Source organism: Phasianus colchicus, chromosome 29 (assembly GCF_987193195.1).
Source record: "Phasianus colchicus chromosome 29, bPhaCol1.hap1.1, whole genome shotgun sequence".
NCBI lineage: Eukaryota > Metazoa > Chordata > Aves > Galliformes > Phasianidae > Phasianus > Phasianus colchicus.
In genome coordinates, this window is record NC_143464.1 from 3,457,646 (window position 1) to 3,479,803 (window position 22,158).

General features: G+C 59.5%; 1 protein-coding gene across 1 annotated transcript in view; it reads left to right on the plus strand.

Moving 5' to 3' along the window:
* Positions 1-21,950, plus strand: part of MON1B (MON1 vesicular trafficking associated B) — a 42,946-nt gene extending 20,996 nt beyond the window's left edge. Inside the window, exons 5-6 of the mRNA XM_090126538.1 lie at positions 13,429-13,576; positions 21,721-21,950. Coding sequence (XP_089982664.1) covers positions 13,429-13,576; positions 21,721-21,894 — 322 coding nt within the window. The 3' untranslated portion in view covers positions 21,895-21,950. The remainder of the gene's footprint in view (positions 1-13,428; positions 13,577-21,720) is intronic.
* Positions 21,951-22,158: the final 208 nt, after the last annotated feature.

Sequence of the window (22,158 nt, forward strand, 5' to 3'; positions counted from 1 at the left end):
TGTTTGGGGGGATATAGGGGGGTTGTTTGGGGGTTATGGGGTTTTGGGGGGTTATGGGGGGGTTGGGTGGGGTTGGGGGGTTGTTTGGGGGTTATAGGGGAGTTGGGGGGTTGTTTGGGGGATATAGGGGGGTTGTTTGGGGGTTATGGGGTTTTGGGGGGTTATGGGGGGGTTGTTTGGGGGTTATAGGGGGTGTTGGTGGGTTGTTTGGGGGTTGTAGGTGGGTTGGGGGAGGCTATGGGGGATTGTTTGGGGGATATAGGGGTTGTTTGGGGGTTATAGGGGGGCTGGGGTGGTTGTTTGGGGGGATATGGGGAGTTGTTTGGGGGTTATGGGGGGGTTTGGGGAGGGTTGGGGGGTTGTTTGGGGGTTATAGGGGGGTTGGGAGGGTTGTTTGGGGGGATATGGGGGGTTGCATGGGGGTTATGGGGGGGTTTGGGGAGGGTTGGGGGGTTGTTTGGGGGATATGGGGAGTTGTTTGGGGGATATAAGGGGGTTGTGGGGGGTTGTTTGGGGGTTATGGGGGGGTTTGGGGAGGGTTGGGGGGTTGTTTGGGGGATATAGGGGTTGTTTGGGGGTTATAGGGGGGCTGGGGGGGATTGTTTGGGGGATATGGGGAGTTGTTTGGGGGTTATGGGGGGTTGTGGGGGTTGTTTGGGGGTTATAGGGGGTTGGGGGGGGTTGTTTGGGGGTTATAGGAGAGTTGTTTGGGGGTTATAGGGGTTATTTGGGGGTTATAGGGAAGTTTTGGGGGGGTTTGGGGAGGGTTGGGGGATTGTTTGGAGGTTATAGGGGTGTTTTGGGAGGTTATGGGGGGGTTGGGGGGTTGTTTGGGGGATATGGGGAGTTGTTTGGGGAATATGGGGGGGTTGGGGGGTTGTTTGGGGGATATAGGGGGTTGTTTGGTGATTATAGGGTGGTTGGGGGGGGTTGGAGGGGTTCTGGGGGGGGGTTGGGGGGTTGTTTGGGGTTATAGGGGGGTTGAGGGGGGGTTATAGCGGGTTATAGGGGGGTTTGGGGGGATTATGGGGGCGGTTGGGGGGTTGTTTGGGGGTTATAGGGGGGTTGGGGGGTAGTTTGGGGGGATATGGGAGGTTGCATGGGGGTTATGGGGGGGTTGGGGGTGGTTGGGGGGCTGTTTGGGGGTTATAGGGGAGTTGGGGGGTTGTTTGGGGGATATGGGGGATGTTTGGGGGTTATGGGGGCTTGGGGTTGTTTGAGGGTTATAGGGGGGTTGTTTGGGGGGTTATAGGGAGGTTTGGGGGGGTTGGGGGGTTGTTTGGGGGATATAGGGGGGTTGTGGGGGGTAGTTTGGGGGTTATGGAGGGTTGGGGGAGGCTATGGGGGATTGTTTGGGGGATATAGGGGTTGCTTGGGGGTTATAGGGTGTTGGGGGGTTGTTTGGGGGGTATGGGGAGTTGTTTGGGGGTTATGGGGGGTTGTTGGGGGTTGTTTGGGGGTTGTAGGGCGGTTATAGGGGGGATATGGGGGGTTTGGGGGATGTGGGGAGTTGTTTGGGGGTTATGGAGGGTTGGGGGGTTGTTTGGGGGTTATAGGGGGTTGGGGGGGGTTGTTTGGGGGTTGTTTGGGGGTTATAGGGGAGTTTTGGGGAGGGTATGGGGAGTTTGGGGGGTTTGGGGGTTATAGGGGGGCTGGGGGGTTGTTTGGGGCATATGGGGGGTTGTTTGGGGGTTATGGGGTTTTGGGGGGTTATGGGGGGGTTGTGGGGGTTGTTTGGGGGTTATAGGGGGGCTGGGGGGGGTTGCTTGGGGGATATGGAGGGTTGGGGAGGGTTATGGGGGGTTGTTTGGGGTTGTAGGGGGGTTGGGGGGGGTTGGAGGGGTTTTCGGGCGGGTTGGGGGGTTGTTTGGGGGTTATAGGGGGGTTGGGGGGTGGTTTGGGGGGATATGGGAGGTTGTATGGGGGTTATGGGGGGGCTTGGGGAGGGTTGGGGGGTTGTTCGGGGGTTATAGGGGAGTTGGGGGGGTTGTTTGGGGGATATGGGGGGATGTTTGGGGGTTATGGGGGCTTGGGGTTGTTTGAGGGTTATAGGGGGGTTGTTTGGGGGGTTATAGGGAGGTTTGGGGGGGTTGGGGGGTTGTTTGGGGGATATAGGGGGGTTATGGGGGGTTGTTTGGGGGATATGGGGGGTTGTTTGGGGGTTATGGGGTTTTGGGGGGTTATGGGGGGGTTGTGGGGGTTGTTTGGGGGTTATAGGGGGGTATGGGGGGGTTGCTTGGGGGATATGGAGGGTTGGGGAGGGTTATGGGGGGTTGTTTGGGGTTATAGGGGGGTTGGGGGGGGTTGGAGGGGTTTTGGGGCGGGTTGGGGGGTTGTTTGGGGGTTATAGGGGGGTTGGGGGGTGGTTTGGGGGAATATGGGAGGTTGTATGGGGGTTATGGGGGGGCTTGGGGAGGGTTGGGGGGTTGTTCGGGGGTTATAGGGGAGTTGGGGGGGTTGTTTGGGGGATATGGGGGGATGTTTGGGGGTTATGGGGGCTTGGGGTTGTTTGAGGGTTATAGGGGGGTTGTTTGGGGGGTTATAGGGAGGTTTGGGGGGGTTGGGGGGTTGTTTGGGGGATATAGGGGGGTTGTGGGGGGTTGTTTGGGGGTTATGGAGGGTTGGGGGAGGCTATGGGGGATTGTTTGGGGGATATAGGGGTTGTTTGGGGGTTATAGGGGGACTGGGGGGGATTGTTTGGGGGATATGGGGAGTTGTTTGGGGGTTATGGGGGGGTTGTGGGGGTTATTTGGGGGTTATAGGGGGGCTGGGGGGGTTGTTTGAGGGGATATGGGGGGTTGTATGGGGGTTATGGGGGGTTTGGGGAGGGTTGGGGGGTTGTTTGGTGGTTATAGGGGAGTTGGGGGGTTGTTTGGGGGTTATAGGGGGGCTGGGGGGGTTGTTTGGGGGGATATGGGGGGTTGTATGGGGGTTATGGGGGGGTTTGGGGAGGGTTGGGGGGTTGTTGGGGGGTTATAGGTGGGTTGGGGGGGGTTATGGGGGGTTGTTTGGGGGTTATAGGGGTGTTGGGGGGTTGTTTGGGGGGTATGGGGAGTTGTTTGGGGGTTATGGGGGGTTGTGGGGGTTGTTTGGGGGTTGTAGGGCGGTTATAGGGGGGATATGGGGGGTTTGGGGGATGTGGGGGGTTGTTTGGGGGTTATAGGGGGTTGGGGGGTTGTTTGGGGGTTATAGGGGCTTGGGGGGGGTTGTTTGGGGGTTGTTTGGGGGTTATAGGGGGTATTTGGGGGTTATAGGGGAGTTTTGGGGAGGGTATGGGGAGTTTGGGGGGTTTGGGGGTTATAGGGGGGCTGGGGGGTTGTTTGGGGGATATGGGGGGTTGTTTGGGGGTTATGGGGTTTTGGGGGGTTATGGGGGGGTTGTTTGGGGGTTATGGGGGCTTGGGGGTTGTTTGAGGGTTATAGGGGGGTTGTTTGGGGGGTTATAGGGAGGTTTGGGGGGGTTGTGGGGTTGTTTGGGGGATATAGGGGGGTTATGGGGGGTTGTTTGGGGGTTATGGGGGGTTGTGGGGGGTTTGGGGGATATGGGGGGTTGTTTGGGGGTTATGGGGGGTTTGGGGGATATGGGGGGTTGTTTGGGGGTTATAGGGGAGTTGTTTGGGGGTTATAGGGGTTATTTGGGGGTTATAGGGAAGTTTTGGGGGGGTTTGGGGAGGGTTGGGGGATTGTTTGGAGGTTATAGGGGTGTTTTGGGGGGTTATGGGGGGGTTGGGGGGTTGTTTGGGGGATATGGGGGGTTGTTTGGGGGATATGGGGGGGTTGGGGGGGTTGTTTGGGGGATATAGGGGGTTGTTTGGTGGTTATAGGGTGGTTGGGGGGGGTTGGAGGGGTTCTGGGGGGGGTTGGGGGGTTGTTTGGGGTTATAGGGGGGTTGAGGGGGGGTTATAGCGGGTTATAGGGGGGTTTGGGGGGATTATGGGGGGGTTGGGGGTTGTTTGGGGTTATAGGGGGGTTGAGGGGGGGTTATAGCGGGTTATAGGGGGGTTTGGGGGGATTATGGGGGCGGTTGGGGGTTGTTTGGGGTTATAGGGGGGTTGAGGGGGGGTTATAGCGGGTTATAGGGGGGTTTGGGGGGATTATGGGGGCGGTTGGGGGTTGTTTGGGGTTATAGGGGGGTTGAGGGGGGGTTATAGCGGGTTATAGGGGGGTTTGGGGGGATTATGGGGGCGGTTGGGGGGTTCTTTGGGGGTTATAGGGGGGCTGGGGGGGGTTGGAGAGGTTATAGGGGGGGGTTGGGGGGTTGTTTGGGGGATATGGGGGGCTGGGGGGGTTGTTTGGGGGGATATGGGGGGTTGCATGGGGGTTATGGGGGGGTTTGGGGAGGGTTGGGGGGTTGTTTGGGGGTTATGGGGGGGGTTGGGAGGGTTGGGGGGTTGTTTGGGGGATATGGGGAGTTGTTTGGGGGATATAAGGGGGTTGTGGGGGGTTGTTTGGGGGTTATGGGGGGGTTTGGGGAGGGTTGGGGGGTTGTTTGGGGGTTATGGAGGGTTGGGGGAGGCTATGGGGGATTGTTTGGGGGATATAGGGGTTGTTTGGGGGTTATAGGGGGGCTGGGGGGGATTGTTTGGGGGATATGGGGAGTTGTTTGGGGGTTATGGGGGGGTTGTGGGGGTTGTTTGGGGGTTATACGGGGTTGGGGGGGGTTGTTTGGGGGTTGTTTGGGGGTTATAGGGGAGTTGTTTGGGGGTTATAGGGAAGTTTTGGGGGGGGTTGGGGAGGGTTGGGGGATTGTTTGGAGGTTATAGGGGTGTTTTGGGGGGTTATGTGGGGGTTGGGGGGTTGTTTGGGGGTTATAGGGGAGTTGTTTGGGGGATATGGGGGGGTTGGGGGGGTTGTTTGGGGGATATAGGGGGTTGTTTGGTGGTTATAGGGTGGTTGGGGGGGGTTGGAGGGGTTCTGGGGGGGGTTGGGGGGTTGTTTGGGGTTATAGGGGGGTTGAGGGGGGGTTATAGCGGGTTATAGGGGGGTTTGGGGGGATTATGGGGGCGGTTCGGGGGTTGTTTGGGGGATATAGGGGGGTTGTGGGGGGTTGCATGGGGGTTATGGGGGGGTTGGGGGGGGTTGGGGGGTTGTTTGGGGGTTATGGGGGGGGTTGGGAGGGTTGGGGGGTTGTTTGGGGGATATGGGGAGTTGTTTGGGGGATATAAGGGGGTTGTGGGGGGTTGTTTGGGGGTTATGGGGGGGTTTGGGGAGGGTTGGGGGGTTGTTTGGGGGATATAGGTGGGTTGGGGGGGGTTATGGGGGGATGTTTGGGGGTTATCGGGGCTTGGGGTTGTTTGAGGGTTATAGGGGGGTTGTTTGGGGGGTTATAGGGAGGTTTGGGGGGGTTGTGGGGTTGTTTGGGGGTTATAGGGGGGTTGGGGGGGTTGCTTGGGGGTTATGGAGGGTTGGGGGAGGCTATGGGGGATTGTTTGGGGGATATAGGGGTTGTTTGGGGGTTATAGGGGGACTGGGGGGGATTGTTTGGGGGATATGGGGAGTTGTTTGGGGGTTATGGGGGGGTTGTGGGGGTTATTTGGGGGTTATAGGGGGGCTGGGGGGGTTGTTTGAGGGGATATGGGGGGTTGTATGGGGGTTATGGGGGGTTTGGGGAGGGTTGGGGGGTTGTTTGGGGGTTATAGGGGGGTTGGGGGGATTGTTTGGGGGATATGGGGGGATGTTTGGGGGTTATGGGGGCTTGGGGTTGTTTGAGGGTTATAGGGAGGTTTGGGGGGATTGGGGGGTTGTTTGGGGGATATAGGGGGGTTGTGGGGGGTTGTTTGGGGGTTATGGGGGGTTGTTTGGGGTTATGGGGTTTTGGGGGGTTATGGGGGGGTTGTGGGGGTTGTTTGGGGGTTATAGGGGGGTTGGGGGGGGTTGCTTGGGGGATATGGAGGGTTGGGGAGGGTTATGGGGGGTTGTTTGGGGTTATAGGGGGGTTGGGGGGGGTTGGAGGGGTTTTGGGGCGGGTTGGGGGGTTGTTTGGGGGTTATAGGGGGGCTGGGGGGGATTGTTTGGGGGATATGGGGAGTTGTTTGGGGGATATAAGGGGGTTGTGGGGGTTGTTTGGGGGTTATGGGGGGTTTGGGGGATATGGGGGGTTGTTTGGGGGTTATAGGGGAGTTGTTTGGGGGTTATAGGGAAGTTTTGGGGGGGTTTGGGGAGGGTTGGGGGATTGTTTGGAGGTTATAGGGGTGTTTTGGGGGGTTATAGGGGGGTTGGGGGGTTGTTTGGGGGATATGGGGAGTTGTTTGGGCGTTATGGGGGGTTGTGGGGGTTGTTTGGGGGTTATAGGGGGTTGGGGGGGGTTGTTTGGGGGTTATAGGAGAGTTGTTTGGGGGTTATAGGGAAGTTTTGGGGGGGTTTGGGGAGGGTTGGGGGATTGTTTGGAGGTTATAGGGGTGTTTTGGGGGGTTATAGGGGGGTTGGGGGGTTGTTTGGGGGATATGGGGAGTTGTTTGGGCGTTATGGGGGGTTGTGGGGGTTGTTTGGGGGTTATAGGGGGTTGGGGGGGGTTGTTTGGGGGTTATAGGAGAGTTGTTTGGGGGTTATAGGGAAGTTTTGGGGGGGTTTGGGGAGGGTTGGGGGATTGTTTGGAGGTTATAGGGGTGTTTTGGGGGGTTATAGGGGGGTTGGGGGGTTGTTTGGGGGATATGGGGAGTTGTTTGGGGGTTATGGGGGGGTTGGGGGGGTTGTTTGGGGGATATAGGGGGTTGTTTGGCAGTTATAGGGTGGTTGGGGGGGGTTGGAGGGGTTCTGGGGGGGGGTTGGGGGGTTGTTTGGGGTTATAGGGGGGTTGAGGGGGGGTTGTAGCGGGTTATAGGGGGTTTGGGGGGATTATGGGGGCGGTTGGGGGGTTGTTTGGGGGATATAGGGGGGTTGGGGGGTGGTTTGGGGGGATATGGGGGGTTGCATGGGGGTTATGGGGGGGTTGGGGGGGGTTGGGGGGATGTTTGGGGGTTATAGGGGAGTTGGGGGGTTGTTTGGGGGATATGGGGGGATGTTTGGGGGTTATGGGGGCTTGGGGGTTGTTTGAGGGTTATAGGGGGGTTGTTTGGGGGGTTATAGGGAGGTTTGGGGGGGTTGTGGGGTTGTTTGGGGGTTATAGGGGGGTTGGGGGGGTTGCTTGGGGGTTATGGAGGGTTGGGGGAGGCTATGGGGGATTGTTTGGGGGATATAGGGGTTGCTTGGGGGTTATAGGGGTGTTGGGGGGTTGTTTGGGGGGTATGGGGAGTTGTTTGGGGGTTATGGGGGGTTGTGGGGGTTGTTTGGGGGTTGTAGGGCGGTTATAGGGGGGATATGGGGGGTTTGGGGGATGTGGGGGGTTGTTTGGGGGTTATAGGGGGTTGGGGGGGGTTGTTTGGGGGTTGTTTGGGGGTTATAGGGGGTATTTGGGGGTTATAGGGGAGTTTTGGGGAGGGTATGGGGAGTTTGGGGGGTTTGGGGGTTATAGGGGGGCTGGGGGGTTGTTTGGGGGATATGGGGGGTTGTTTGGGGGTTATGGGGTTTTGGGGGGTTATGGGGGGGTTGTTTGGGGGTTATGGGGGCTTGGGGGTTGTTTGAGGGTTATAGGGGGGGTTATAGGGAGGTTTGGGGGGGTTGTGGGGTTGTTTGGGGGATATAGGGGGGTTATGGGGGGTTGCTTGGGGGATATGGAGGGTTGGGGAGGGTTATGGGGGGTTGTTTGGGGTTATAGGGGGGTTGGGGGGGGTTGGAGGGGTTTTGGGGCGGGTTGGGGGGTTGTTTGGGGGTTATAGGGGGGTTGGGGGGTGGTTTGGGGGGATATGGGAGGTTGTATGGGGGTTATGGGGGGGCTTGGGGAGGGTTGGGGGGTTGTTCGGGGGTTATAGGGGAGTTGGGGGGGTTGTTTGGGGGATATGGGGGGATGTTTGGGGGTTATGGGGGCTTGGGATTGTTTGAGGGTTATAGGGGGGTTGTATGGGGGGTTATAAGGAGGTTTGGGGGGGTTGTGGGGATGTTTGGGGGATATAGGGGGGTTATGGGGGGTTGTTTGGGGGATATGGGGAGTTGTTTGGGGGTTATGGGGGGTTGGGGGGGTTGTTTGGGGGTTATGGGGGGTTATGGGGGGTTTGGGGGATATGGGGGGTTGTTTGGGGCTTATAGGGGAGTTGTTTGGGGGTTATAGGGGTTATTTGGGGGTTATAGGGAAGTTTTGGGGGGGGGTTGGGAAGGGTTGGGGGATTGTTTGGAGGTTATAGGGGTGTTTTGGGGGGTTATGGGGGGGTTGGGGGGTTGTTTGGGGGATATGGGGGGTTGTTTGGGGGTTATAGGGGGGATGTGGGGGGTTATAGGGAGGTTTGGGGGGGTTGTGGGGTTGTTTGGGGATATGGGGGGGCTGTTTGGGGTTATGGGTTTTTCTTGTGGGTTATGAGGGTGTTGAGGGGTTGTTTGGGGGTTATGGGGGGGTTGTTTGTCATCATCCCCCGTGACCCCCAACCCAAAACCCCCGTGACCCCACGACCCCCCCATGACCCCCCCTGACCCCATAAACCCCCCTGATCCCATGCCCCCCATGACTCCAAGACCAACCATAACCCCATGACCCCCCCCGACCCCATAACCCCCCCATGACCCCATTCCTCCCTCATGATCCCACGACCCCCCCTGACCCCACAAACCCCCGTGACTCCCCCAAGACCCCCATAACCCCATGAACCCCCATGACCCCTCCCTGACCCCATAACCCGCTCCTAACCCCATAACCTCCCCATGGACCCCCCAATCCCATGTCCCCATGACCCCCCATGACCCCATAACCCCCCTCGACCCTACAACTCCCCCCCAATCCCATGTCCCCATGACCCCTCCTGACCCCCATGACCCCCCCATGACCCCATAACCCCATAACCCCCCCCCGTGACCCTACAACACCCCCTTTCTGACCCTTTCCTCCCCCAATCCCATGTCCCCATGACCCCTCCTGACCCCCATGACCCCCCCCATGACCCCATAACCCCCCCTGACCCCATAACCTCCCCCTTCTGACCCTGTCCCCCCCAATCCCATTTCCCCATGACCCCCATGACCCCATAACCCCCCCGTGACCCTACAACCCCCCCCTTTCTGACCCTTTTTCCCCCCCAATCCCATGTCCCCATGACCCCCATGACCCCACAACCTCATAACCCCCCCTGTGACCCTACAAACCCCTCCCTTCTGACCCTGTGCCCCCCCAACCCAATGTCCCCATGTCCCCATGACCCCCCTTCTGACCCCATAACCTCCCCATGCCCCCCCCCAATCCCATGTCCCCATGACCCCCCCTGACCCCATAACCCCCCCCGACCCCATAACCCCCCTTCTGACCCCATAACCTTCCCATGGTCCCCCAACCCCATGTCCCCATGACCCCTATGACCCCATAACCCCCCCCGACCCTACAACTCTCCCCCAATCCCATGTCCCCATGACCCCCCCTGACCCCACAACCCCATGACCCCACAACCCCATAATCCCCCCGTGACCCTACAACCCCCCCCTTTCTGACCGTTTTTCCCCCCAATCCCATGTCTCCATGACCCCCATGACCCCCCCTGACCCTCCATGACCCCACAATCCCACAACCCCCCTCCATGACCCTACAATCCCCCCCCTTTTTCTGCTCCTTTTTCCCCCCCCAATCCCATGTCCCCATGACCCCCCATGACCCCATAACCCCATAACCCCCCCTGTGACCCTACAACCCCCCCCTTTCTGCCCCTTTTTCCCCCCAATCCCATGTCCCCATGACCCCCTATGACCCCATAACCCCCCCCGACCCTACAACTCCCCCCCAATCCCATGTCCCCATGGCCCCCATGACCCCCCACAACCCCACAACCCCCCTCCATGACCCCATAACCCCCCCCTTTCTGACCCTTTTTCCCCCCAACCCCATGTCCCCATGACCCCCCCTGACCCCCCATAACCCCACAACCCCATAATCCCCCTCCATGACCCTACAAACCCCTCCCTTCTGACCCTGTGCCCCTCCAATCCCATGTCCCCATGACCCCCCCATGACCCCATAACCCTCCTTCTGACCCCATAAGCCCCCTTCTGACCCCATAACCTCCCCATGGCCCCCCAATCCCATGTCCCCATGACCCCCCATAACCCCCCCCGACCCCATAACCCCCCCCTTCTGACCCTGTTTCCCCCCCCAATTTCATGTCCCCATGACCCCTCCTGACCCCATAACACCCCAGACCCCCCATGACCCCATAACCCCCACCTTCTTACCCTGTGCCCCCCCAATCCCATTTCCCCATGACCCCCCATGACCCCATAACCCCCCCGACCCTACAACCCCCCCCCTTCTGACCCTGTGCTCCCCCCCAATCCCATGTCCCCATGACCCCTCCTGTCCCCATGACCCCCCCTGACCCCACAACCCCATAACCCCCCTCCATGACCCCATAACCCCCCCCTTTCTGACCATTTTTCCCCCCTCAATCCCATGTCCCCATGAGCCCCCCTGACCCCCACAACCCCATAACCCCGCCTGACCCTACAACTCCCCCCCAATCCCATGTCCCCATGACCCCCATGACCCCATAACCCCACAACCCCACAACCCCCCTCCATGACCCTACAACCCCCCCCGTTTTCTGCCCCTTTTTCCCCCCAACCCAATGTCCCCATGTCCCCATGACCCCCCTTCTGACCCCATAACCTTCCCATGGCCCCCCAATCCCATGTCCCCATGACCCCCCCTGACCCTACAACCCCCCCTTTTGACCCCCAATCCCATGTCCCCATGTCCCCATGACCCCCCATGACCCCCCATGACCCCATAACCCCATGACCCCCCCTGACCCCCACAACCCCACAACCCCCCTCCATGACCCTACAACCCCCCCCTTTTTCTGCCCCTTTTTCCCCCCCCAATCCCATGTCCCCATGACCCCCCCTGCCCCCCATAACCCCACAACCCCACAACCCCATAACCCCCCTCCATGACCCCATAACCCCCCCCTTTCTGACCCTTTCCTCCCCCAACCCCATGTCCCCATGACCCCCCCTGACCCCAATAACCCCATAACCCCCCGCGACCCTACAACTCCCCCCCAATCCCATGTCCCCATGACCCCCATGACCCCATAACCCCCCTGACCCTACAACCCCCCCCTTTCTGCCCCTTTTTCCCCCCAATCCCATGTCCCCATGACCCCCCATGACCCCCCCTGCCCCCCATAACCCCACAACCCCACAACCCCCCTCCATGACCCTACAACCCCCCCCTTTCTGCCCCTTTTTCCCCCCAATCCCATGTCCCCATGACCCCTCATGACCCCATAACCCCCTTTCTGACCCCATAACCTCCCAATGCCCCCCCAATCCCATGTCCCCATGACCCCTATGATGCCATAACCCCCCCTTACCCTACAACCCCCCCCTTTCTGACCCCTTTTCCCCCCAACCCCATGTCCCCATGACCCCATAACCCCCCCCGACCCTACAACTCCCCCCCAATCCCATGTCCCCATGACCCCATAACCCCCGCTGACCCCATAACCCCCCTTCTGACCCCATAACCTCCCGATGCCCCCCCCAATCCCATGTCCCCATGACCCCATGATGCCATAACCCCCCCTTACCCTACAACCCCCCCCTTTCTGACCCCTTTTCCCCCCAACCCCATGTCCCCATGACCCCATAACCCCCCCCGACCCTACAACTCCCCCCCAATCCCATGTCCCCATGACCCCATAACCCCCGCTGACCCCATAACCCCCCTTCTGACCCCATAACCTCCCCATGCCCCCCCCAATCCCATGTCCCCATGACCCCCATGACCCCATAACCCCCCTGACCCTACAACCCCCCCTTTCTGACCCTTTTTCCCCCCTCAATCCCATGCCCCCATGACCCCCTATGACCCCATAACCCCCCCGACCCTACAACCCCCCCTTCTGACCCTGTGCCCCTAATCCCATGTCCCCATGACCCCACAACCCCACAACCCCACAACCCCCTTCCATGACCCTACAACCCCCCCCTTTCTGACCCTTTCCTCCCCCAACCCCATGTCCCCATGACCCCCCCTGACCCCCCATAACCCCCCCATAACCCCACAACCCCACAACCCCCCTCCATGACCCTACAACCCCCCCTTTTTCCCCCCTCAATCCCATGTCCCCATGACCCCCCCTGACCCCAATAACCCCATAACCCCCCTCCATGACCCCATAACCCCCCCCTTTCTGCCCCTTTTTCCCCCCAACCCAATGTCCCCATGTCCCCATGACCTCCCATGACCCCATAACCCTCCTTCTGATCCCATAACCCCCCTTCTGACCCCATAACCTCCCCATGGCGCCCCAACCCCATGTCCCCATGACCCCCCATGACCCCATAACCCCCCCGACCCTACAACCCCCCCCTGACCCTACAACTCCCCCCCAACCCCATGTCCCCATGACCCCCCCTGACCCCCACAACCCCATAACCCCCCTCCATGACCCCATAACCCCCCCTGACCCTACAACCCCCCCTTTTGACCCCCAACCCCATGTCCCCATGACCCCCCGCTGACCCCATAACCCCCCCGACCCTACAACCCCCCCCCTGACCCTACAACTCACCCCCAACCCCATGTCCCCATGACCCCCCCTGACCCCCCATAACCCCACAACCCCACAACCCCACAACCCCCCTCCATGACCCCATAACCCCCCCCTTTCTGACCCTTTCCTCCACCAACGCCATGTCCCCATGACCCCCCATGACCCCATAACCCCCCCTGACCCCATAACTCCCCTTCTGACCCCATAACCTCCCCATGGACCCCCAACGCCATGTCCCCATGACCCCCCCTGACCCCACAACCCCATGACCCCCCATAACCCCACAACCCCATAACCCCCCTCCATGACCCCATAACCCCCCCTTACCCTACAGCCCCCCCCTTTCTGACCCTTTCCTCCCCCAACCCCATGTCCCCATGACCCCCCCTGACCCCAATAACCCCATAACCCCCTGCGACCCTACAACTCCCCCCCAATCCCATGTCCCCATGACCCCCCATGACCCCATAGCCCCCCCTTACCCTACAAACCCCCCCCTTCTGACCCTTTTTCCCCCCAACCCCATGTCCCCATGACCCCCCATGACCCCCCCTGACCCTCCATAACCCCACAACCCCACAACCCCCCCCAACCTTACAACTCTCCCCCAATCCCATGTCCCCATGACCCCCCATGACCCCATAACCCCACAACCCCACAACCCCCCTCCATGACCCTACAACCCCCCCCTTCTGACCCTGTGCCCCCCTCAATGCCATATCCCCATGACCCCCCCTGACCCCATAACCCCCCCTGACCCTACAAGTCCCCCCCTCAATCCCATGTCCCCATGACCCCCCCTGACCCCCCACAACCCCACAACCCCATAACCCCCCTCCATGACCCTACAACCCCCCCCCCAGCCCGGACAGCGCGGTTCCCTGCAGCCGCCCCGAGGAGCAGCAGCGGCTGTTCGCTCTGTACCACGGCCTGCAGGGCCGCCTGCACTGCGCCGCCCGCCCGCTCACCTTGCTCTATAGGGTCACCGCCAGGGAGACGCTGCTGGCTTGGGTAAGGGGGGGGGAACCCTAAAATTTGGGGGGGGGGCATCTGTTTGGGTGGGGGAGAGGTGGAAGTATGGGGGGAGGGTAAAAAGGGGGAGGGAGGGGAAAGGAAGGGGAGGAGGAGGAAGGAGGGGGGTGTTGATGGGTTGGGGGGGGGTCCTAAAATGGGGCGGGAGAGCATAAAATGGGGGGGGTCCTAAAATGGGGGAGGTCCTAAAATGACGGGGGTCCTAAAATGGGGGAGAGACCCTAAAATGGGGAGGGGCGTAAGATGGGGGAGAGACCCTGAAATGGTGGAAAGACCCTAAAATGGGGAGGGGCCTAAGATGCAGGGTCCTAAAATGGGGGTGTCCTAAAATGGGGGGACCTTAAAATGGTGGGGAGACACTAAAATGGGGGGGGTCCTAAAATGAGGGGGATTCTAAGATGGGGGGGACCCTAAAATTTGGGGGGGGGGGCATCTGTTTGGGTGGGGGAGAGGTGGAAGTATGGGGGGAGGGGAAAAAGGGGGAGGGAGGGGAAAGGAAGGGGAGGAGGAGGAAGGAGGGGGGTGTTGATGGGTTTTGGGGGGGGGGCACTGAAGTGGGGGGGGTCCTAAAATGGGGAGGGGCCTAAGATGGGGGGGATTCTAAGAGGGGGGGGTCTTAAAATGGGGGGGGAGAGCATAAAATGGGGGGGGTCCTAAAATGGGGGAGGTCCTAAAATGAGGGGGGTCCTAAAATGGGGGAGAGACCCTAAAATGGGGAGGGGCATAAGATGGGGGGGATTCTAAGATTGGGGGGATTCTAAGAGGGGGGGGTCCTAAATTGGGGGGGGAGACCCTGAAATGGTAGAAAGACCCTAAAATGGAGAGGGGCCTAAGATGCAGGGTCCTAAAATGGGGGTGTCCTAAAATGGGGGGACCTTAAAATGGTGGGGAGACACTAAAATGGGGGGGGTCCTAAAATGGGGGGATCCTAAAATGGGGGGGATCCTAAAATGAGGGGGATTCTAAAAGGGGGAGGGAGGGGTAAGGAAGGGGAGGAGGAGGAAGGAGGGGGGTGTTGATGGGTTTTGGGGGGGGGGCACTGAAGTGGGGGGGGGACAACCCTAAAATGGGGGGGGTTCTAAAATGGGGGAGGTCCTAAAATGAGGGGGGTTTTAAAATGGGGGAGAGACCCTAAAATGGGAGAGACCCTAAAATGGGGAGGGGCCTAAGATGGGGGGAAGCCTAAAATGGGGAGGGGCCTAAGATGGGGGGCATTCTAAGAGGGGGGGGGTCCTAAAATGGGGGGGGAGACCCTAAAATGGGGGGGGGGTCCTAAAATGGGGGAGGTCCTAAAATGAGGGGGGTCCTAAAATGGGGGAGACACCCTAAAATGGGGAGGGGCATAAGATGGGGGGGATTCTAAGATTGGGGGGATTCTAAGAGGGGGGGGTCTTAAAATGGGGGGGGAGACCATAAAATGGGGGAAAGACCCTAAAATGGGGAGGGGCCTAAGATGGGGGGGTCCTAAAATGGGGGTGTCCTAAAATGGGGGTGAGACCCTAAAATGGGGGGAATCCTAAAATGGGGGAGGTCCTAAAATGAGGGGGGTCCTAAAATGGGGGAGAGACCCTAAAATGGGGAGGGGCCTAAGATGGGGGGGGTCCTAAAATGAGGGGGGAGCATAAAAAGGGGGAGGGAGGGGTAAGGAAGGGGAGGAGGAGGAAGGAGGGGGGTGTTGATGGGTTTTGGGGGGGGGCACTGAAGTGGGGGAGGGTCCTAAAATGGGGGTGAGACCGTATAATGGGGGGGGAGACCCTAAAATGGGGGGGTCCTAAAATGGGGGGGGTCCTAAAATGAGGAGGGGCCTAAGATGGGGGGGAGCCTAAAATGGGGGGGAGACCATAAAATGGGGAGGGGCCTAAGATGGGGGGGTCCTAAAATGAGGGAACCTCAAAATGGGGGAGAGACCCTAAAATGGGGGGAGTCCTAAAATGGGGAGGGTCCTAAGATGGGGTGAGCCTAAAATGGGGGGGATCCTAAAATGGGGGAGGTCCTAAAATGAGGGGGGTTCTAAAATGGGGGAGAGACCCTAAAATGGGGGGGATCCTAAAATGGGGGGGGTCCTAAGATGGGGGGGGTCCTAAAATGGGGGGGAGACCATAAAATGGGGGAGAGACCCTAAAATGGGGGGGTCCTAAAATGACGGGGGTCCTAAAATGGGGGAGAGACCCTAAAATGGGGAGGGGCCTAAGATGGGGGGGTCCTAAAATGGGGGGGGTCCTAAAATGGGGGAGAGACCCTAAAATGGGGGGGGTCCTAAAATGGGTGGGGTCCTAAAATGGGGGAGAGACCCTAAAATGGGGAGGGGCCTAAGATGGGGGGGATTCTAAGAGGGGGGGGTCCTAAAATGGGGGGGGAGACCATAAAATGGGGGAAAGACCCTAAAATGGGGAGGGGCCTAAGATGCAGGGTCCTAAAATGGGGGTGTCCTAAAATGGGGGGACCTTAAAATGGTGGGGAGACACTAAAATGGGGGGGGTCCTAAAGTGAGGGGGATTCTAAGATGGGGGGGACCCTAAAATTTGGGGGGGGGGGCATCTGTTTGGGTGGGGGAGAGGTGGAAGTATGGGGGGAGGGTAAAAAGGGGGAGGGAGGGGAAAGGAAGGGGAGGAGGAGGAAGGAGGGGGGTGTTGATGGGTTGGGGGGGGGGTCCTAAAATGGGGGGGGAGACCCTAAAATGGGGGAGAGACCCTAAAATGGGGGAGGTCCTAAAATGACGGGGGTCCTAAAATGGGGGAGAGACCCTAAAATGGGGGGGTTCCTAAGATGGGGGGGATTCTAAGAGGGGGGGGGTCCTAAAATGGGGGGGGTCCTAAAATGGGGGAGGTCCTAAAATGAGGGGGGTCCTAAAATGGGGGAGAGACCCTAAAATGGGGAGGGGCGTAAGATGGGGGGGATTCTAAGACGGGGGGATCCTAAAATGGGGGGGAGACCCTAAAATGGGGAGGGGCCTAAGATGGGGGGACCTTAAAATGGGGGAGAGACCCTAAAATGGGGAGGGGCCTAAGATGGGGGGGATTCTAAGAGGGGGGGGGTCCTAAAATGGGGGGGGTCCTAAAATGGGGGAGGTCCTAAAATGACGGGGGTCCTAAAATGGGGGAGAGACCCTAAAATGGGGGGTCCTAAGTTGGGGGGGATCCTAAGATGGGGGGACCTTAAAATGGGGGGGGTCCTAAAAAGGGGGAGGGAGGGGAAAGGAAGGGGAGGAGGAGGAAGGAGGGGGGTGTTGATGGGTTTTGGGGGGGGGGCACTGAAGTGGGGGGGGACAACCCTAAAATGGGGGGGGTTCTAAAATGGGGGAGGTCCTAAAATGAGGGGGGTCCTAAAATGGGGGAGAGACCCTAAAATGGGGGGGGTCCTAAAATGGGGGGGGTCCTAAGATGGGGTGAGCCTAAAATGGGGGGGATCCTAAAATGGGGGAGGTCCTAAAATGAGGGGGGTTCTAAAATGGGGGAGAGACCCTAAAATGGGGGGGGTTCTAAAATGGGGGGGGTCCTAAAATGAGGGGACCTTAAAATGGGGGAGAGACCCTAAAATGGGAGGGGGTCCTAAAATGGGGGTGAGACCCTGTAATGGGGGGGGAGACCCTAAAATGGGGGGGGTCCTAAAATGGGGAGGGGCCTAAGATGGGGGGGAGCCTAAAATGGGGGGGAGACCATAAAATGGGGGGGGGTCCTAAAATGGGGGAGGTCCTAAAATGAGGGGGGTCCTAAAATGAGGGGGGTCCTAAAATGGGGGAGAGACCCTAAAATGGGGAGGGGCCTAAGATGGGGGGGATTCTAAGAGGGGGGGGTCTTAAAATGGGGGGGGAGACCATAAAATGGGGGAAAGACCCTAAAATGGGGAGGGGCCTAAGATGCAGGGTCCTAAAATGGGGGTGTCCTAAAATGGGGGGACCTTAAAATGGTGGGGAGACACTAAAATGGGGGGGGTCCTAAAATGAGGGGGATTCTAAGATGGGGGGGATCCTAAAATAGGGGGGTCCTAAAATGGGGGAGAGACCCTAAAATGGGGAGGGACGTAAGATGGGGGGACCTTAAAATGGGTGGGAGACCCTAAAATGGGGGGGGTCCTAAAATGAGGGGGATTCTAAGATGGGGGGGATCCTAAAATGTGGGGGGAGACCCTAAAATGGGAGGGGGTCCTAAAATGGGGGTGAGACCCTGTAATGGGGGGGGAGACCCTAAAATGGGGGGGGTTCTAAAATGGGGAGGGGCCTAAGATGGGGGGGTCCTAAAATGGGGGTGTCCTGAAATGGGGGGACCTTAAAATGGAGGAGAGACCCTAAAATGGGGGGGGTCCTAAAATGAGGGGGGTTCTAAAATGGGGGAGAGACCCTAAAATGGGGGGGGTCCTAAAATGAGGGGGGTTCTAAAATGGGGGAGAGACCCTAAAATGGGGGGGGTCCTAAAATGAGGGGGGTCCTAAAATGGGGGAGAGACCCTAAAATGGGGAGGGGCCTAAGATGGGGGTGTCCTGAAATGGGGGGACCTTAAAATGGGGGAGAGACCCTAAAATGGGGGGTCCTAAGTTGGGGGGGATCCTAAGATGGGGGGACCTTAAAATGGGGGGGGTCCTAAAAAGGGGGAGGGAGGGGAAAGGAAGGGGAGGAGGAGGAAGGAGGGGGGTGTTGATGGGTTTTGGGGGGGGGGCACTGAAGTGGGGGGGGGACAACCCTAAAATGGGGGGGGTTCTAAAATGGGGGAGGTCCTAAAATGAGGGGGGTTTTAAAATGGGGGAGAGACCCTAAAATGGGGAGGGGCCTAAGATGGGGGGGATTCTAAGAGGGGGGGGGTCCTAAAATGAGGAGGGGCCTAAGATGGGGGGGAGCCTAAAATGGGGGGGAGACCATAAAATGGGGAGGGGCCTAAGATGGGGGGGTCCTAAAATGAGGGAACCTCAAAATGGAGGAGAGACCCTAAAAAGGGGGGGGTCCTAAAATGGGGGGGGTCCTAAGATGGGGTGAGCCTAAAATGGGGGGGATCCTAAAATGGGGGAGGTCCTAAAATGAGGGGGGTCCTAAAATGGGGGAGAGACCCTAAAATGGGGGGGATCCTAAAATGGGGGGGGTCCTAAGATGGGGGGGGTCCTAAAATGGGGGGGAGACCATAAAATGGGGGAGAGACCCTAAAATGGGGGGGTCCTAAAATGACGGGGGTCCTAAAATGGGGGAGAGACCCTAAAATGGGGAGGGGCCTAAGATGGGGGGGTCCTAAAATGGGGGGGGTCCTAAAATGGGGGAGAGACCCTAAAATGGGGGGGGTCCTAAAATGGGTGGGGTCCTAAAATGGGGGAGAGACCCTAAAATGGGGAGGGGCCTAAGATGGGGGGGATTCTAAGAGGGGGGGGTCCTAAAATGGGGGGGGAGACCATAAAATGGGGGAAAGACCCTAAAATGGGGAGGGGCCTAAGATGCAGGGTCCTAAAATGGGGGTGTCCTAAAATGGGGGGACCTTAAAATGGTGGGGAGACACTAAAATGGGGGGGGTCCTAAAGTGAGGGGGATTCTAAAATGGGGGAGAGACCCTAAAATGGGGGGGTCCTAAAATGGGGGAGAGACCCTAAAATGGGGAGGGACGTAAGATGGGGGGACCTTAAAATGGGTGGGAGACCCTAAAATGGGGGGGGTCCTAAAATGAGGGGGATTCTAAGATGGGGGGGATCCTAAAATGTGGGGGGAGACCCTAAAATGGGAGGGGGTCCTAAAATGGGGGTGAGACCCTGTAATGGGGGGGGAGACCCTAAAATGGGGGGGGTTCTAAAATGGGGAGGGGCCTAAGATGGGGGGGTCCTAAAATGGGGGTGTCCTGAAATGGGGGGACCTTAAAATGGAGGAGAGACCCTAAAATGGGGGGGGTCCTAAAATGAGGGGGGTTCTAAAATGGGGGAGAGACCCTAAAATGGGGAGGGACGTAAGATGGGGGAACCTTAAAATGGGTGGGAGACCATAAAATGGGGGGGGTCCTAAAATGGGGGAGAGACCCTAAAATGGGGAGGGGCCTAAGATGGGGGGGGTCCTAAAATGGGGGGGGTCCTAAAATGTGGGAGAGACCCTAAAATGGGGAGGGGCCTAAGATGGGGGGGATTCTAAGAGGGGGGGGTCCTAAAATGGGGGGGGAGACCATAAAATGGGGGGGGTCCTAAAATGAGGGGGGTCCTAAAATGGGGGAGGTCCTAAAATGACGGGGGTCCTAAAATGGGGGAGAGACCCTAAAATGGGGAGGGGCGTAAGATGGGGGGGGTCCTAAAATGGGGGGGGTCCTAAAAAGGGGGGGGGAGACCCTGAAATGGGGGGGGTCCTAAAATGGGGGAGAGACCCTAAAATAGGGGAAAGACCCTAAAATGGGGGGGTCCTAAAATGGGGGGGGTCCTAAAATGGGGGAGAGACCCTAAAATGGGGAGGGGCCTAAGATGGGGGGGATTCTAAGATGGGGGGGGTCCTAAAATGGGGGAGAGACCCTAAAATGGGGGGGTCCTAAAATGGGGGGGGTCCTAAAATGGGGGAGAGACCCTAAAATGGGAGAGACCCTAAAATGGGGGGATCCTAAAGTGGGAGAGACCCTAAAATGGGGGGGTCCTAAAATGGGGGAATCCTAAAATGGGGGGACCTTAAAATGGGGGAGAGACCCTAAAATGGGGGGGTCCTAAAATGGGGGGGGTCCTAAAATGGGGGAGAGACCCTAAAATGGGAGAGACCCTAAAATGGGGGGATCCTAAAGTGGGAGAGACCCTAAAATGGGGGGGTCCTAAAATGGGGGAATCCTAAAATGGGGGGACCTTAAAATGGGGGAGAGACCCTAAAATGGGGGGGTCCTAAAATGGGGGGGGTCCTAAAATGGGGGAGAGACCCTAAAATGGGAGAGACCCTATAATGGGGGGATCCTAAAATGGGGGGGAGACCCTAAAATGGGGGGGGTCCTAAAATGGGGGGATCCTAAAATGGGGGGGATCCTAAAATGGGGGGGATTCTAAAAGGAGGGGGGTGACCCCAAAATGGGGGGGTGGACCCCCAAAAGGGCGGGTGAGGGGCAAAAACGGGGTGACCCTAAAATGCTCTCATCAGGGCTGCCATATTTCCCCCCCATCCCCAATATGGCCGACCCCAAGATGGCTGCCGTATTATCTTCTCCCACCCCCAAGATGGCCGCCATCTTACCCCTTCCAACATGTCTGCCCCTAACATGGCCACCATCTTCCCCACTCCAAGATGGCCACCATATTTCCCCCCTCCCACCCCAACATGGCCGCCATTTTCCCCCCTCCCACCCCCAACATGGCTGCCATATTCCTCCCCTCCCGCCCCAAGATGGCTGCCATCTTTCCCCTCCCAACATGGCTGCCATCTTCCTCCCTCCCATCCCCAACATGCCCACCATCTTCCCCCCCCTCCCACCCCAAGATGGCCGCCATCTTCCCCCCATCCCAAGATGGCCACCATCTTCCCCCCCCTCCTGCCCCCAACATGGTCGCCATCTTCCCTGCCCCAACATGGCCGCCATCTTCCCCCCCTCCCACCCCAAGATGGCCGCCATCTTCCCCTCCCCCCTCCCAAGATGGCCGCCATATTCTTCCCCCCACTTCCCACCCCAAGATGGCCGCCATCTTTCCCCTCCCAAGATGGCCGCCACCTTCCCCCCCTCCCAAGATGGCCGCCATCTTCCCCCCCACTTCCCACCCCAAGATGGCCGCCATCTTCCCCCCCACTTCCCACCCCAAGATGGCCGCCATCTTCCCCCACCTCCCAAGGTGGCCGCCATCTTTCCCCTCCCAAGATGGCCGCCATCTTCCCCCCCCTCCCAAGATGGCCGCCATCTTCCCCTCCCCCCTCCCAAGATGGCCGCCATCTTCCCCCCCTCCCACCCCAAGATGGCCGCCACCTTCCCCCCCCTCCCAAGATGGCCGCCATCTTCCCCCCCACTTCCCACCCCAAGATGGCCGCCATCTTCCCCTCCCCCCTCCCAAGATGGCCGCCATCTTCCCCCCCTCCCACCCCAAGATGGCCGCCACCTTCCCCCCCCTCCCAAGATGGCCGCCATCTTCCCCCCCACTTCCCACCCCAAGATGGCCGCCATCTTTCCCCTCCCAAGATGGCCGCCATAGCCGCCCCCCGTCCCACCCCGCAGGTGACGCGGCGCTTCGAGCTGTACGCGTGCCTCAGCCCGCTGCTCCCCAAGGCGGCGGCCATCGCGGCGCTGACGCGGCTGCTGCGCTGGCTGCGCAAGGAGGACGAGTGGCTGTTCGCGCGCTGCCCGCCGCCCTTCGCCGCCGCCGCCGCCGCCGAGGGGGGGGACGGGTGAGCGCAAATAAAAACCGCAGGCAAAAAAAGATAAAACGCCTCCATGCGATAACCGGGGGAGCGGAGGGGGGAGGGCGGAACGGGGACGGGCGCCGCCATCTTGGGGTGGGCGCCGCCATCTTGGAGCGCCGCCATCTTGGGACGGGCGCCGCCACCTTGGGACGGGCGCCGCCATCTAGGGGTGGGCGCCGCCATCTTGGGGTGGGCGCCGCCATCTTGGGACGCCGCCATCTTGGGACGGGCGCCGCCACCTTGGGACGGGCGC